This window comes from Trichechus manatus, unplaced genomic scaffold (genome assembly GCF_000243295.1).
Source record: "Trichechus manatus latirostris isolate Lorelei unplaced genomic scaffold, TriManLat1.0 scaffold00030, whole genome shotgun sequence".
NCBI lineage: Eukaryota > Metazoa > Chordata > Mammalia > Sirenia > Trichechidae > Trichechus > Trichechus manatus.
This window is the reverse complement of record NW_004443966.1, coordinates 11,961,979-11,979,969: the sequence shown is the minus strand read 5'-3', so window position 1 is coordinate 11,979,969 and position 17,991 is coordinate 11,961,979. Positions and strand designations below refer to the sequence as shown.

Genomic DNA, 17,991 nt, shown 5'->3' with positions numbered 1-17,991 from the left:
CGAATGCCTTTGCATAGTCAATAAAACACAGGTAAACATCTTTCTGGTATTCTCTGCTTTCAGCCAGGATCCATCTGACATCAGCAATGATATCCCGGGTTCCACGTCCTCTTCTGAATCCGGCCTGAATTTCTGGCAGTTCCCTGTTGATGTACTGCTGCTGTCGCTTTTGCATGATCTTCAGCAAAATTTTACTTGTATGTGATATTAATGTTACTGCTCGATAATTTTCTCATTCAGTGGGATCACCTTTCTTGGGAACAAGCATAAATATAGATCTCTTCCAGTCGGTTGGCCAGGTAGCTGTCTTCCAAATTATTGGCAGAGATGAGTGAGTTACTTCCAGTGCTGCATCTGTCTGTTGAAACATCTCAATTGGTACTCCGTCAGTTCCTGAAGCCTTGTTTTTCGCCAATGCCTTCAGTACAGTTTGGACTTCTTCCTTCAGTACCATTAGTTCCTGCTCATATGGTACCTCCTGAAATGGCTGAACGTCGGCCAACTCTTTTTGGTATAGTGACTCTGTTTGTATTCCTTTCATCTTCTGTAGATGCTTCCTGAGTTGTTCAATATTCTCCCCATAGAATACTTCAATATTGCAACTCAAGGCTTGAATTTTCTTCAGTTCTTTCAGCTTGAGAAATGCAGAGCATCTTCCTCCCTTTTGGTTTTCCATCTCCAGGTCATTATAATACTTTACTTTGTTTTTGTGAGCCACCCTTTGAAATCTTCTGTTCAACTCTTTTACTTCATCATTTCTTCCTTTTCTTTTAGCTACTCGACGTTCAAGAGAAAGTTTCAGAGTATCTATGACATCCATTTTGGTCTTTTCTTTCTTTCCTGTCTTTTTAATGACCTCTTGCTTTCTTCATGTTTGATGTCATTCCACAACTCATCTGGTCTCCAGTCATTAGTGTTCAACGCATAAAATCTATTCTTGAGACAGTCTCTAAATTTAGCTGGGATATACTCAAGGTGGTACTTTGGCTCTCATCGACTTGTTCTAATTTTCTTCAGTTTCAACTTGAATTTGCATATGAGCAATTGATGGTCTGTACGCAGTCGGCCCCTGGCCTTGTTCTGACTGATGATATTGAACTTTTCCATTGTTTCTTCCCACAGACATAGTTAATTTGATTCCTATGTATTCCATCTGGCGAGGTCCATGCGTATAATCACCATTTATGTTGGTGAAAAAAGGTATTTGCAATGAAGAAGTCATTGATCTTACAAAATTCTATCATGCTATCACTAGCATCATTTCTATCACCAAGGCCATATTTTCCAACTACCGATCCTTCTTTGTTTCCAACTTTCGCACTCCAATCTCCAGTAAGACGCATTATCAGTGCGTCTTGATTGCATGTTCAGTCAATTTCAGGTCGCAGAAGTTGGTAAGAATCTTCAATTTCTTCATCTTTGGCCTTAGTGATGGGTGCATAAATTTGAATAACAGTCATATTAACTGGTCTTCCTTGTAGGCGTATGGATATTATCCTATCACTGACGTGTTGTACTTCAGGATAGATCTTGAAATGTTCTTTTTGACAATGAATGCAATGCCATTCCTCTTCAAGGTGTCAATCCCGACATAGTAAGACCATATGATTGTCTGATTCCAAATGGCCAATACCAGTCCATTTCAGCTCACTAATGCCTAGGATATCAATGTTTATGCATTCCATATCATTTCTGACTTCCAATTTTCCTAGATTCATACATCGTACATTCCACGTTCCAATTATTAATGGACGTTTGCAGCCCTTTCTTCTCATTTTGAGTCCTGCCACATCAGCAAATGAAGGTTCCGAAAGCTTGACTCCATTCACATCATTAAGGTCGACTCCACTTTGAGAAGGTAGCTCTTCCCCAGTTGTCTTTTGAGTGCGTTCCAATCTTAGGGGCTCATTTGCAAACAATGTTCTGCTGCTATTCATGAGGTCTTCACTGGCTCAGTCTTTTCAGAAGTAGATTGCTGAGTCCTTCTTCCTAGTCTGTCTTCTTTTTCTGGAAGCTCAGCTGAAACCTGTCCACCATGGGTGACCCTGCTGGTAATTGAAAACTGGTGGCATAGTTTCCAGCATCACAGCAACATGCAAGCCCCCACAGTACGACAAACTGACAGACACGTGGGGGGTGTCAAGACAGCATGAAACAAAAAGGTACTGTGCATGCTTACCCCACAAATGGTCTCCCAGCTTCCCTATTAAAGAGAGAGTTCTGGATGGTATAGAACTTGGAGATAATCTGGGAAAGAGCTTCTGATGGTGCAGAAGAGGGCAGGCATAAGATCACACACAGCTAGTGGTCAGAAACCCTTACATCCACACTGACACCCCTCCCTTCACTCCCGAACTGAGAAAGGACCACCCCATGGGAGCTGGGCCAGCAAAGACAGCCCTGGAACACAGCCATGCAGCCTTTGAACAGCTCTGGAGGGAAGAGATGCTGTTTACAGTGTCTGCGTCCTCTCAGCAGCTCAGATGGCACCTTGCACATAACAAGCACTAAAAATCAGTGTTTGTGAAACTGAATCCATGTTGATTAACTACTGTTGATATAAATCCTGACTGGCTCCGAGTGCCAAAAACCATAGAAACACAGGATGTTAGCATGGCGAAGGGCCCCTAGAAAAGATCTGGTCCAAGCATTTCACTGCATAGCTGAGAAAACTCTGAGAGGGTATATGACTTGCAGAGGGCAGTGGAAAGAGTATGAAATTCAAAGACAGCAGATCTGGTGAGAGTCCAGCTCTGACACTTATTGGCTATGTGATCTTGGACTAATTGCTAAACCTCTCAGGGCCTTCCTCTCTCCATCTGCTGGCTGGGGGATCAATAATCCATCTCATGTGACAGGACTGATGTGATCAATAACTTACATAATGTGCAAAGGACGTGGCAAGTGGTGGGGAGATGCGACAGCCAGTTCCTATTATGTCTAGTTATGCCTCCACCCACCTTCTGTCATTTTGGCAAGACATAAGAGGAAAGAAGGCTACTCCGGCCTTTCGTATCACTAGTTTATCGCCACTGTCTCCACTGCCTTCCCTTTCTAGTTTTCCACAATCTCTTCTGTCATTTACACATTTTCATCCAAAGCTACTGGACTAGAGCTGGGAAATACCGTCACCAGCCGAGAGCAGGAGAGACCCAAAGAATAAGGAACAGCCCCCAAGGGGAGGCCAAGACCCATGTAAAAAATAATTAGCACCAGGCCAGGAGCTAGGACTAGACAGAAGTGCTCACATGCTTCCTACGGAGACTGCTTCGCTCTCATTGAAGCGAGAGGGAACAAGAGCAGAACACGTTTACAGAATCTACAGTTCATATGGCACCCACCAAATGTCGGCAGATGCCTGCAAGAGTATGAACAACACTTCTTGATCGTTAAAATGAAAAGACGTTCAAAATAACGGGGGCACCAACAAGAAAAGTCTCCCTGGAGGTCACCAGGACCAGGTACCAGGGCGCTTAGTCCACAGGTCAGTCAGGTCTCAAGAGTCAGGAGGGAGACGGAGAAGGAGCTGAGGAACAGCATGCTGGACTGAAAGCATGGTACCCACAAAGAATGAAGGCTCCATCAGGTCAGCCTGCATCTCTGAGTTGTCAGCCCCGGTGAGAAAAGAGCAAAAGCTAACGTGTGCAGAACACATACTCTACGTTAGGCAATGTGCCAGATTTACATCTGTTATTTTAATTAGTCCTCATAACAATAAGGCAGGTAAAATAATGGCCATTTTACAGATGAGGAAACTGAGAATCGGAAAGGTAAAGGAATTTGCCCAAGGACAAAGAAAGTGGCACAGTCAATTAACAAATAGTAATTGAGCACCTGCTATGTGCCAGGACGACTCTGAGTTTTGGAGACAGAGTGGCAAATGACAGTCCCTACATGGATTTTTGTAGGGAAGGGCAATGTGAACAAACATCTGTCAGATTCCAGAGTCCCCTGTGTCACACTGCCTAATGGGAACAGAAAAAAATAGTGACCATAAAGGCCAGCCACTCTCTTTGAAGTTCTAGACATCATGGATGGAAAGAGAAACCCAATCCCCTTCCGTGATGTGCAGACTTGGGGATCAGGCCTCGGCTTCCATTACACCTACACCACTTCCTACATGTGTGACCTTGGATAAATTATTCAGTTTCTCTGAGCCTCAGTATCCTGATTTGTAGAAGAGGGACAATGTGCCCACCAATAACATATTATGTCCACCTAACATAGTTATTGTGAAAATGCAATAAAATATTAATTTGCTTAAGATAGTGCTTGACAGAGTACACAGTCAATAAATGTTAGCTTATCGTTAGTGTTGTCACATATTACTGTTGTTATTGTTAGTAACCAGGAAGAGAAGGGCCTCTATGCAGCTGATGGTAAAAAGATTGGCAGCTCAGAACATATTGCTAACCCATAAATGCCCTCTCAGAGCCCTCCTCCTTCCACCAACGTGCATCAGGTGGGATTACTTCCCTACACTACAAAGAACCCCTTCAGGCTGCCCTTAAAGTAGATTATAAACTCTTTGAAGACAGGGACTATCTTGCTCACCTTCATAACCCCAGAACCTTGTACCTAGCACACAGCATTGTATATAATAAATGGATTTAAACGATGTTAACGAGATTTTACCACATCCAAATCCTTGGGTCATCTGGGTAGGAGAAAACTGGAGTACGTGCTTTAGTCACACCCACCAGAAATACAGGATTTCTGCCATCTCAGGCCTGGCCAGAAACCTAGAAAGGAAGCCTGTCATCTTTCAGCTCTTCCACGTTCTACAGTCAGGCTTCTCATATGCCTAAGACAGTGACGTGGAGCCAGGGAGCAGCAAGAAGGCAGCTGGTCACGTCCCAGAGACTAGGCCAGAGCTACCCATCTCCAAAGACTGAAAGGTCACCACATACCATGTGCTCCATGCAGATGCTGATCTCGCCATCGCTGTAGAACGCACCGTAGAAGCCCACAATGTACGGGGAGTTGCACTCGTGCAGAACCTGCAGCTCCCTTATGATCTGGTTCCGGATTGCGGGTTTGATCTCCAGGTGAATTAGCTGAGGAAAGAAAGGTGGGAGGAAGAGAGGCTTTATAAATATATGGATGGATGAATGGATGAAAGGAGGGAAGGATGGACGGAATCTTTCTTAAATGCTTAAGCTCTTAAAGGTGGGGGAGGGGAAACAGGCAAGTTTCAATAAGCAAGTTTCTGCCCTTCTGCCCAACCAAAGCACTGAGTGCCAATGTACCAAGGCTGGTATTGGCACTGGAAGAGTTGTAACTAGGTGATGGTCAGCTGTGCCTCTGCTCCTGGGAGCCAAGAGTGGGGAGAAGGTGGTTCACTGCTTCTCAAAACAAAGATGAATGGAGGGCTTCCTCCAAAAGGACCCACGGAACTGAGAGATGAGGGGAGAGTGGCCTTGAGGACGTCGGCCACACTCAAGGATTGTGGGGGTGGAAGGGAATAAAGAACTGGGTACACTGACCTAAGCTGCCCAAGACATTTCTCCTTGACCTCAGGAGCCTGATGTAGTTGAGATTTAGCCAAGGCTTCAAGTGCCACCATATGTCCACCTAACATTGTCCCTTGTTCCAGCTAGGGAGACAAGTGACAAACACATGAAATGGTTACCTAATAAGTTGAGCTTCTAAAAAGAGCCATAGGCAATGGGCATAAGAGGATATAGAAGCAGGGGCCAGCAGTGTGGGCTGCATCAGCTGGTGAAAGCTGGACATGAGGTGGGCACTGAAGACGGGCACTGTTTGAAAAGACAGAGGAAACAGCACAAGCAAAAATCCAGGGACAGAAATGAACACAGTATGCTGAAGAACATACAGACAGTCCAGCCTCGTTGGAGCAGGGGGGCTGTGATCAGAAAGAGGACCACAAGTGGAGCGGGAAGGAGGTTCAGCATGCCATGGTGGAAAGTGCAGATGTACTGCAGGGAGATGCACGCTCCACTGGCAGGGCAGGATCACAGGGGAGCAACTTGAAATCAGCGTTCTGGTCAATGAAAGCAGACTCTCCTGCACTTGAAAATGACCAATAGTCACCCTGGCATCCCTTCCACAGCACCCAGAAAACTACAGAAAGGTCACTTGCTGTTATCTTCCCGACTGGGGATAGGGATAAATACACTAACAGCCACTGGTGTGTTTTTTCATAATCTGATAGCTATAAGTTCATGAGTGCAAAATTCAAACAGCATACGAAGGTACTGAGTCAAAGTCACAATACCCCAGGTCTTCTGAGAGATAATCCAATTACCTGTTTATCAAGACAAACTTGATTCAGTAATTTTTTTTTTTTTTTTAAAGCGGCCTCACCTTTCTGGCCATGACCAGGCCTGACGGCTTGTGAGAGACCTTGAAAACCACACCGCCATTGCCAGCACCCAGCTCACTGATCTTCTCAAAGTCGTCATCTTTCAGCTCCCCCACCTTCTGTTTCTGGGTAAGAAAGGCCTCGAGGCGCTTCCGCTGCTGTTCATCAAGTTCCAGCTCCTCCAGCTTCTTCTGCAAGGCCTCCAGGTTGGTCCTGTCCCAAAGGTGAAACACAGGTCAACACCATCGCCAGAGAAGTCAACCCAGAGGAGCATGCCCCATCTCTGGCTGTTGGGCCCAAGAGAGAGGAAAAGAGAGTGAACTAAAGGAGAAAGCTAGGGAGGAGGGGGGGCTCCACCCAGCTGTGGCTCTGTTGCCGCCTTCACTCCCGCCACCCCACACAATTCACCTCTGATAGCTTCACCTCTCAGAGCCTTGGTTTCCTCATTTGTAAAATGAGGGAATCAGGCCTCTCTCAGCATGTTGCAAGTGTACTAGGCAACCAAAGAATCTACTAAAACCCAGAATAAACCACCTCAATTTGCTTTAAAACCCCAGTTTCAAAAGCCCAGCTACAGTTGATTTTATTACGCTTACCCCATACACAAAATAAAACCTATTTCCTAAAACCACTACACTGAAACCAAACCAAATCACTGAAACAGGCTCTCAGCTAAAGCTTCTGTCTAATGTGGTCGGGTCCAGGCACGAGGTTAATCAAAACAGTCAGATCCAGGTATCATAAAAATGATCTACCTGAAATATTTTATTTTGGCGTGTAACCCACATAAACATGCACTCATCCACCCATCTTTTAACACAGGGCAAGGGCTCTTCTCTGGGTAAAGGTCCACGGCGAGAGCGCCACATCATCTTTCTCACATGAACCAGAACATAATACATTGGCTGTGATTGCCAATTCCTGATTCTTTAAAGTAAAAATGTAGATAAGTACAGAGTAATCTCAGTATAAAATTTGAGTTTTATGATCTTCCCCAAATATTAATGTTCATCTAATTTAACAGTAATCTTTTACTGTGGTGAAAATATATATAACAGAACACTTGCCAATTCAACAGTTTTAACATGTACATTATGTTCATCATGTATACAACCATCACTATGATACATTAATTCTGTTTAGTGGCTTAGATTTATTGAGTCCACAGCTTTTATTTAATGTAGTGTTCATACAAGGAAAAAAGGCAAAGAAATCCACTTCATTTACAGTCATATTTCATCAGTTCATCTGATATTTAAAAACATCACTTGATTACAGTAACAGCTACAAGCGGTATAAATGGTTTTGGGGACAAGCTAGCTCTTGGTAAGCACATGATCCGGCCAGTGGGAGCGGAAGTGAGCGGGTATGGCAGAAAGGAGCTGAACTGCTGTGCATATAGCATGCCATGGGCAATCCTTGGTGTGCTCCATGAGGGGGTGACAGGTGTGTTCATTAATCCTGAGAGCTGGTGAAGGGAAGGGGGTAAAGAGAACTCCCATGGCAGCTCCAAAAGCTGCTGTCAACATGCACACACACACATACACACACCACACACACATACACACACCACACACACACACACACACACACACACACACACACACACACACACACACACACACGCTGTGTGTGTATGAGGTAGAGAAGAAGTCAGGGCAGGATGGAGGAAAATCACTCCTCACAACACGGCACTATTCTAAGTTCTTTACCTTTATTAACGCATTTAATCCATAACCCTACAACAGATGAGCGACTCAGGCACAGACAGTAACTTGTCCAGAGTTCACACAACTAGTAAGTGGCAGAGCCAGGATTCAAACCCATGCCAACAGAACCTCTGACCTGAACCATGATGCCGTGTGACCTCTCCAAAAAGCTCAATACTTTCAAGGAAACAATTTACGAACAGGGTAAGATCCTAACGTGGGCCATTTAAGGATGCTATACCCCCGTCTCAATACGTGAAGATGGTGAAGCCCTACGCCCCCAATCCTGTGCCCATTATCTGGTGACGGGTCCACTGGAGCAGACTGTGTTGCCTTGCAAGTAACACTGGCCACGCTGGACAAGGAAGAAGAGATGCCGAGTCTGCTCATTTTCCTAACTCTCCGTGGAGAGAAGTTATTCTCCCAGTTTTAGGAAGAAAGACCAAATCCAGGCTTTGTGCCATCTTTCGTCCTCTTCCTGCGTCTACCTGACACTCGTTACCCCTCCTATGCTCTATCCTCTAACCACCTGCCCCACCAGCTAAAGAACTGATGGCCTGAATGTGCGAGCCAGGGAGAGACGTGGCAAAGACTGCAAGCTCCAGTGGCAAGACTTTCCTAATGACAGACGTGTAAGGAGGAGGAATGAAAGTAGAATATTGTTGCCAAATTTTGGGTCAGTGGTGGAATTCTTGCCTTCTTGTAGGAGGCCCAGATTCGATTCCCAGCCAATGCATTTCATGCACACTCACCACCATCTGTCAGTGGTGGACTGCATGTTGCTATGATGTTGAGCAGGTTTCAGCAGAGCTTCCAGACTAAGATGGACTAGGATGAAAGGCCTGGAGATCTACTTCTGAAAATCAGCCAATGAAAATCCCATGGATCACAACAGTTCCATCTGCAACCAATCATGGGGTGGTGCAGGACCAGGCAGCATTTCGTCCTCTTGTGCATGGGGTCGCCATGAGTCTGGGGCTGTCCTGATGGCAGCTAACAACAAGTATCCAGGAGCCCTGCATTCTTATCCCAGGTTGGTCATCAACTAGCTGTGAGACCATGGACAGGTCACTTAACTTCCGCACATCTCAGTGTCCTCTTCTGTGAGAGAAAAGGAGTAATAACTCCTTGCTTACTTCACCAGAGGGGATCAAAACAGAAAACTAATGGGAGGAAACCTTGGAATTCTGACACGTTTCTATACTGCTGGAGCAGAGGGTGGGGGATAGGTTTGAGGAAGAAGAGGAAACGCCAGTGTAGCAACAGCAGGATCCAGGAATCACTGCCTTATCCTTTTATAATTCTTAAACCCCCCCGCACAAAATTTTAAAACTTTGTGTCAGAGAATGAAAGACATAAGATTTTATCTGAAGGTGAAAGGAAGGTCCTGACATCCTTTCCATACTCACTTTAAAAAAAAATCTATCAATATTACTTCCCCTTGCATATGGAGCCGATGATGTTCTATAAGCTTATCTCTGCCTTCCCGAGGTGAATGCATCAAGCAAAGGAAATAAGAATCAAAGCAGTAAGGGAATCTCATCCCTCTCATCCACCACTTCCCAGCCTGCCATCACGTTGACAGGCTGGGACCTCAGGGATAACTAAACAACTTCCTTCCACCCAATATGCACTTTTAAAAAATCCATTTAAAGTGCAGAAACTAAGGACCAGAAAGGAAGGTAACCCAAGATCTCACGTGTGGTAGAGGGTGTGGATTCAGCGGTTGCAGCCTTAGTCTCTGGGTGCTTCTCCCTCTTAGCTTGGGTCTTTCTGCTCGTCCTCCCTTGCTTCCTTACTGTTTCCTTCCCCAATAGCATTCCACCTGCTAAATGCCACAGGAGAGAGAACTGGACAACTCCCTGGGCTCTGGGGAGGCACCTAACCTGCACTGGGACCCTTCCAGCACAGTGATGTTTGCCATCCTCCCTCCATGTCCCCTCCTGGCAGCGGCAGGGCCTGCCTCCCTGGCTGGAGAGAGGCTCAGGTTGGCAACAACTGGCTGGCGTTTAGCCCGCAGTTGTGGCCCATTTCTGTTGGGTATATGGCAGTTTGAAGACGCAATTTCTTTGTCAGGACATCACCCCCATGCCCCTTTCCACCATTCCTTAGGCCAACAACCAAGTGCTGTGTGAACATTGGTGCTGGAGTGAGCAGTGTGGGGTTTTCTTCTGTTCTAGAAGTTGGGAGACCTGCCACCGGGCAGCTGTGTAATCTTGTCTTTTCCAGGCCTCAGTTTCCTCACTCATAAAATGGGGGTTGGATCAGGTGGTCTTTAAGGTCCCTCCTGGACTACAGTTTATGTAACTTCTTGATTTAATCCACTGGGCCACAAATGAAAGGTTCCAGTTGTGACAGTGTAATTAGACTCAGCAGGCGGGCGAGACGAGAGGGAAGATGTTCTCGCCTGAGGATCATCCTTGCCCCACCCGTTTTGGTTCACGTCCCTGGTGTTTTCAGAGCACAAATGACAACCCCCGTTTTTCTCCGCATTCCCATTTCAAGCCTATAATCTTCTTGTATCTCGAAGAACTTGGATTTACTGCAGGACGGCCTCATCCTGTCTCGCCGAGTTCATGTTACAGTGTGCTGTTTCCTCCCTGCTGTGGGGAACGTGACAGGGTCAGAGCTGATCACAGCTGTTCCCGGGAGAAGGGTGTGTGTGTGTGTCGGAGATTTATTGTAGCAGAGCCCAAGTTTCTTTTTCCAATCTCCAGTTGCAGTTTTGCTGATTTCAGTTAAAACTAAAGATTGCAAAGGAGGCAGGCTCAGCCTCCAAGGTTTGGAGATTTTTGTGTGGTGGACGGATGGGAGGGATCCCTGGTGGTGCAGTGGTTAAGAGTTTGGCTGCTAACCAAAAGGTCGGAGGTTCTAATCTACCAGCCGCTCCTTGGAAACCCCATGGGGCAGTTCTACCCTGTCCTATAGGGTCAACTTGATGGCAACGGGCTTGGGTTCTTTTGGTTTGTACTTACAGATAGGAGCCTTGGTGGCACAGTGGTTAAGTGTTCAGCTGCCAACTGAAAGGTCAGCAGTTTGAATCCACCAGCTACTATGTGGGAGAAAGATGTGGCAGTTTGCTTCCATAAAAAGATTTACAGTCTTGGAAACTCCATGGGGGCAGTTCTACTCTGTCTTATAGAGTCATTCTGAGTCGGAATCAATTTGATGGCAATGGGTTTGGTTGGGGATGGGGGGCGCGTAAGAAGAGTAGGAAGAGAGGAAAAGAGAATGGGCCTGAAGGTGGAAGGCCAGGAATGCCCAAAGCACAGCCAACTTCTGGATGCTACCCCAGGCCAGCCTACTGGTGTTAGGAAGAACAGATGTGTCACCCAAGCCAGCCCCAGACAGCACAGTGGGGAGAGGGTTCTACACTATCTCACTCCTCAATCTTGCGGGTCACTCTAGGAAGTGCTGCTCAACTAACCAGGCAATGAAATCCTAGAATTATGAAAACAGGCTCTGCAAAAGAAGCCAGACACAAAAGATTATATATACTATGTGATTTCTTTTATATGTATTTAAAAAAAAAAAAAAAAAGGCAAAACTAACCTGTGCAATTAGAAGTTAAGACAGTGATCACCCTTTGGAGCAGCAGTTACTACAAGGGGACATGAGGGGAATTCTTGATTGCTGGTAATGCCTTGTTCTTGGTCTGAGTGCTGGTTACATGATATGTTCACTGTGTGAAAATTCATCAAGCTATACATTTACGACATAATATAACGTTAGGATATATCATACTTTATTAAAAAAAAAAAAAAAAAAAGGACAGACCAACTGTGTAGTCAGGCTATTTGGGTTTGAATCCCTGTTTTGTCCCTCAGTAGCCATGTCAGCTTGGACAGATTTCTTAACAGTTCTGAGTCTCAGTTTTTTCATCAGTAAAACGGGGCGAACAATGACAATCACATCATGAGGTTGTTAGGAGTTTAAAGGAGCTCATTCACGTTTAGCAGAATACCTGCTAAAGGACCACATGAACCAGCGACTCCATCAGCCTGAGACCAGAAGAACTAGATGGTGCCTGGCTGCCACCAACGACTGTCCTGCCAGGGATTACAACGGAGAGTCCTGGACAGAGCGGGAGAAAAATGTAAAATAGAATTCTAATCCACATAAAAAGACTAGGCTTACTGGTCTGACAGACCAGAGGAACCCCCAAAACTATGGCCCCCAGGCGCTCTGCTAACCCAGAACTTAAACCATTTCTGAAGCCCACTTTTCAGACAAAGATTAGACAGGCCTATAAAACAAAAAATAATACACATGAGGAACGTGTTTCTTAGTTCAATCAAATATACGAGACCAAATGGGCAGCTCCTGTCCAAAAGCAGGACAAGAAGGCAGGAAGGGACAGGACTGGATGACTGGACGCAGGAAACCCAGAGTGGAAAGGGACAGCATGCTGTCACATTGTGTGGACTGCAGTCAATGTCACAAAACAATATGTGTATAAATTTTTGAATGAGAAATTAACTTGAGCTGTAAACTTTCACCTAAAGCACAGTAAAAAGAAAGAAAGAATACCTGGCACTCTGTAGGTGATCAACAAATACTATCAAATAATATTCTTATTAAGGAAAAATTAGCTGACAAGAGCATAACCGTATTAAATATTTGTTTGGCATTTTAGATGATTCCATCTTTTTTCCACATTATACTCTCATTTAATCTCTACAATCACCTCTTATGTATCAGCATCGTTTTACAGGTGAGGAAACCAAGACTCACAGTGGGTAAATAACTTACTCAGGGCCACACTACTGACTTCAGCTGCCCTGAGCTGTCTGTATTCCGTTCACTATTTCACTAAGGGCCTCCTAATGTCAAAATGTTTGCATCCTCAGAGAAGACCTGGAAAGATGAAGCAATCTATTTAGCCTCAAAGGAAAAAGCAGTAAGAACTGGATAACTGATAATGGGGTTTACGTATGGACAAGTAATGACCAAAGACTCAAACCACACAACATGGGAAGCCAACCACTATGCCTGCAGAGGCATGGCTCTGGTACTTAGTCACGGAGTTCTATCCTTGGAGCACTACAGGAAGAAATCTGATAGGAGGATTAGAGGATTTTAGCACTAAACAGGACTTTAAGGACCACCTGGCTTAGTTACCCTATTTTACTTATGAGAAAACTAAGGGGAAGTGACTCGTACAAGTTCAGAGAGCAAGTAAATATGAGAGCTGAACCCAGATCTTCTGGCTTCCAAAGCCTTCACATCTATTTCCCAAGTACATGTATGTTTTTCTTGTTTCTAGTAGTTTCATGACCCAATGTGAAGGACCAGTGGTATGTTGGCCCATAAGCAGCTGATTTCCTGCATATGTCATTGGCCTTGGTAGTGGGTCTAGGGACTGTTTTCAAAACAATGACTGTGAGACTTTTCTCACCTACACATCTGTCAGGAGGCAGAGAAGAGTAGGCGGCCAAAATGTGATTTGCATGTGCAGCCAGCATCAAACAGAAGGAAAAAATATCTCTGCTAAATTCAGTGAAGCACATTATGAACCATGCAAGAGAATGGCTGCACTGAAGCATGGCTTCCCAGACCTGACTGAGAATCTAAGCCCAAAGTTGGGCTCAACACCAACACAAAGCAGAGGCCTACTATTGCTGGAGGAGGTGTAGGAAACTTTCTTACAGTCGAGACTTGCCACAAAAACAAGGCAGAGTTTGGCTGTCATGGAGAGAAGGGGCAGGAATGCTAAGAAAACCCCACACTTGAGGTTTATGCTCATAGGGCCTGCGTAAGAATGAGGCTGGAGCAGAACAACAGAGACTCTCCCTATCACTAACACAAGCCTGTTGTTGTTAGCTACTGTGGAGTCAGCCCCTGACTCATGTATTACAGTGTAGAACCGCTCCATAGGTTCTACTCATGGCTGTATGAGTCAGAATTGACTCGATGGCAATGAGTTTTTCAGGTTTTAATCCTTATGAAGGTAGTTTGCCAGGCTTTCTTCCATGGAGCCAATGGGTAGTCTGAACCACCAATCTTTAGGCTAGCAACTGATTATCTGTGCCACCCAGCCTAGCACTAAGTAAAAAGTAATTACTGTCTACCACTGGGGGAGGTACAAGAACATTCAGAAAGAACCCCTTTTTGTGGCCATGCATTCAGAAACAGTTAAAAGCTGAAGGAGTAGTAGGAACACTGAGAAATAACCCTATAGCAGCTCAGGCTCCACTTAAAATACAAAATAAAAGTCCACTGTTGGAGAAATTTGAATCCTGTGGTACACTGAAGTTAACAATATCAACAAGAATGCCCAAACCCAGCTCAACTCCTGATTAGCAGCCTGACTAACACACACTAACAGCATGACATGAAAGTATGCCAATTTTCAAGCATAAAGATAATTTACCTCAGTCTCTGTTCTTCTACACACAATGTCCAGCATTCAATCAAAAATTACAAGACCAGAAAAAAAAAAAAAGATAAGAAAAATATTTTAAAAAACAATGTACTGACAAGAGATAAAGCAATCAACAGAACCAGACACAAATATGACCCAGATGTTGGAACTACTAGACAGAAGCTTTAAAATAACTATGATTTAAAAATAATAATAATAACTATGATTAATATGTTAAAGGTAGAAGGACTTCTGGGAAGATGGAGACATGAGCAGGTCTAAGATCCCAATCCGACCCACCCAAACACCAAGAAAAACAACTAGAAATCTGTACTCAACCCTGTAGCAACTCTGAAAAACCAGGCATTGGATGGCAGCAAGGAACTACAAACTGAAACAAAATAAAGACAAAATTTATTTATTTATGGTAGAAAAATCACTTTTTCCACTGTTCTCATCACTCCCACCACAGCAGCCAGGCAGCTGCAGAGGAGCCCCAGCCACTTACAGCTCTCCTGTGCACTAAGAAGAGCCCAGAAGTAAACAGGACAGATCTTGCTGGCAGAATGTTTAGGGTATATATTCTGACCAATCTAGGAGCACCCAAAGTACTAAAAACTCAGTTTGGCCCAATTTTTGGAGCAGGGGAGGGTGTGGTTAACAAAGACTTAGAGCAGAATGATCAGTGTGACTTTTCTGAGCTGCTGAAAGGACTGAAACTTTGGTCTGGCCTAAATCAAAGCACTCACAGGGTGGGGAAGAAAGCAGTGAGCAACGAATGAATGCTGTGCTTGCCTAAGAATTTCTTGCAGAAATCAGTGCTTTCTAAAGTTCCGTGCGGAGGGTGGGGGGGATATTGAAAAAGGAAACACATTGTAATAGGCTAATGTTCCAGCTTCAACAACAACAACAAAAAATCACAAGACATAAAAAAACCAGAAATGATGGCCATTCAAAAGAACAAGACAAAGGGAGAGCTATCATCTCTATAAAAGCCTGGATAATGAACAAATTGAAAGAATACAATACAACAATATTAAACATGCTCAAAGAACTAAAAAGAAAACACAGAGAACTAAGGGAAACCAGGAGAATAATGCATAAACAAGACAAGAATATCATAAAGATATAAACACTATTAAAAAAAAAAGCAGCGATATTGGAACTAAAAAATATAATAAGTGAAATGACAAATACATTGGAAGGATTTAACAGCAGGTTTAAGCTGGCAGAAGAAACAATCCATCAACTAGAAATAAGGTAACTGAAATTATGGAATCTGACGAGCAACAAGAGAGAAGAATTGTTATGGATTGAATTGTGTCTCCTGAAAATATGTGTTGAAATCCTAACCCCTGCACCTGTAAATATGCCCCTGTTTGGGGCATATTTAATGAAGTCATACCAGTGTGGGGTAGATCATAAACCTAATTACTTCTGAGTTAAAAAAGAGCAGAATAGACACAGGGACACAAACAGGGAGAAGAGAAAAACAGACACAAAGGAGACAGATGCATTTACAAGCCCAGGAACACAGTTTCTAGCAGATGATATAGACAAGGAAGGACCTCCTCCTAGAGCCACACCCTGAAATTGCCTTCCAGGCTGTGAGAAAATAAATTTCTGTTCTTTAAAGTCACCCTCTTCTGGTATTTGTTATGGTAGCACTACATAACTAAGACAAGGATCAAGACTGCTAAGCAAAGCCTAATGAAAATATAGAAGGTGTACATTATTTGAGTAAAAATACAGTATATGCATCATGAGAATACCAGAGGGAAAAAAGAGAGGGACAGAAAGAATATTAGAAGAAATAATGGCAGAAAACTTTCCAAACCTGATGAAGAACATGAATCTACAAACCCAAGAAGCTCAACAAACGTCAAGTAGGATAAACCAAAAGAGATCCACATTGAGACACATTATAATGAAGCTCTGAAAAACTAAAGATAAAGAGAGAATACTGAAAGCAGCAAGAGAGAAGCAAATTGTCACAAACAAAGGGTCTCTCACAAACAAAGGATCTCCATTAAGATTAAATGTCAATCAGGGGACATCTAGGTCAACTGGCATAACAAAGTATATTAAGAAAATGTTCTGCATCCCACTTTGGTGAGTGGCGTCTGGGGTCTTAAAAGCTTGAGAGCAGCCATCTAAGATGTATCAATTTGTCCCAACCACCTGGAGCAAAGGAGAATGAAGAACACCAAAGACACAAGGAAAATATTAGCCTAAGAGGCAAAAGGGCCACATAAACCAGAGACTGTATCAGCCTGACACCAGAAGAACTAGACGGTGCCCGGCTACCACCAATGACCTCCCTGACAGAGAACAGAGAGTCCCTGACTAGCAGGAGAAAAGGGGGGTGCAGAATTCAAATTCATGTAAAAAGACTAGACTTAATGGTCTGACTAAGACTAGAAGAACCTCAGAAGACATGGCCCCTGGACTCTCTGTTAACCCAGAACTAAAACCATTCCCAAAGCCAACTCTTCAGACAAAGATTAGATGGGACTATAACACATACAATAATACTTGTGAAGAGCGTGCTTCTTAGTTCAAGTAGATACACAAGACTAAATGAGCAGCTCCTGACTGGAGGCGGGAAGAGAAGGCAGAAACCGAGAGGAGCTGCTTGAATGTACACAGGACACCCAAGGTGGAAAGGGGGAGTGTGCTGTCACATTATAGGAATTGGAATTAGGGTCAAATAACAGTACATGTATTAATTTTTGTATCAGAAATTAACCTGAGCTGTAAACTTTCACCTAAAGCACACACACACAAAAAAGTTTGGCAGTTTGAACCCAACTAGCAAGCGGAAGAAAAGCATGGCAATCTGCTTCCATAAACATTACAGCCAAGAAAACTCTATGGAGCAGTTCTACTGTGTACCACATGGGGTCACTGTGAGTCAGAATGGACTCTACAACAACATGTTTGGTTGTTTTGGTTTATCCAGCATGCCAGTCTGGATTATCTGCTATCCCTCAAAAAATGGGGAACAGGTTTAGAAAGGTTATTCCTGGATAATTAAGTGATAGATGTTTAGATCTAAGCAGTGCAATTTCAGAGGTCAAATCTTATCATTACACCACGTCTTACTTTATTTATTTGCAAAATAAATATGATAATAGTATCTACTTCATAAAATTGTTTGAAGATTAAATGAGATATTTATATGAAGAACTTGATGTTTACCTGGCATAGAACAAGTGCTCTACAAAAATTAGCTATTGTTGATGTTACATTGGCACTGTGGCTTAAAGTATTTATTAATTTATTTGTTATAACTCAGAAAGAAACAAAGGAAATAATTTTCTTGACCTAGCATTATGACATTTACAGAGATCTCAAATAAAAATGAGTTCATGGATTAGCTTTATACCACTCTGGAAAAGTTCTGCCACCTGAAAGCTGTCTGAGTTATAAAAAAATGAAATGGTTTAGCAAAGTGCTATGGCACTGAAATAATGTTATTTCCAAAAGTACACTTGTACATAAACCAAAAAACAGAATAAACGAAGAATAGTCGGTCACTGAAATACACAGTGGACTATAAACAAAAATGATGCTCAAACAGGATCATTCCT

General features: G+C 43.6%; 1 protein-coding gene across 1 annotated transcript in view; it reads right to left on the bottom strand.

The window, feature by feature from the left end:
* Positions 1 to 17,991, bottom strand: part of MAP2K1 (mitogen-activated protein kinase kinase 1) — a 103,952-nt gene that overhangs the window by 50,774 nt on the left and 35,187 nt on the right. The window contains exons 2-3 of the mRNA XM_004374680.3: positions 6,328 to 6,538; positions 4,911 to 5,057 (exon numbers count right to left, since the gene is read on the bottom strand). Coding sequence (XP_004374737.1) covers positions 4,911 to 5,057; positions 6,328 to 6,538 — 358 coding nt within the window. The remainder of the gene's footprint in view (positions 1 to 4,910; positions 5,058 to 6,327; positions 6,539 to 17,991) is intronic.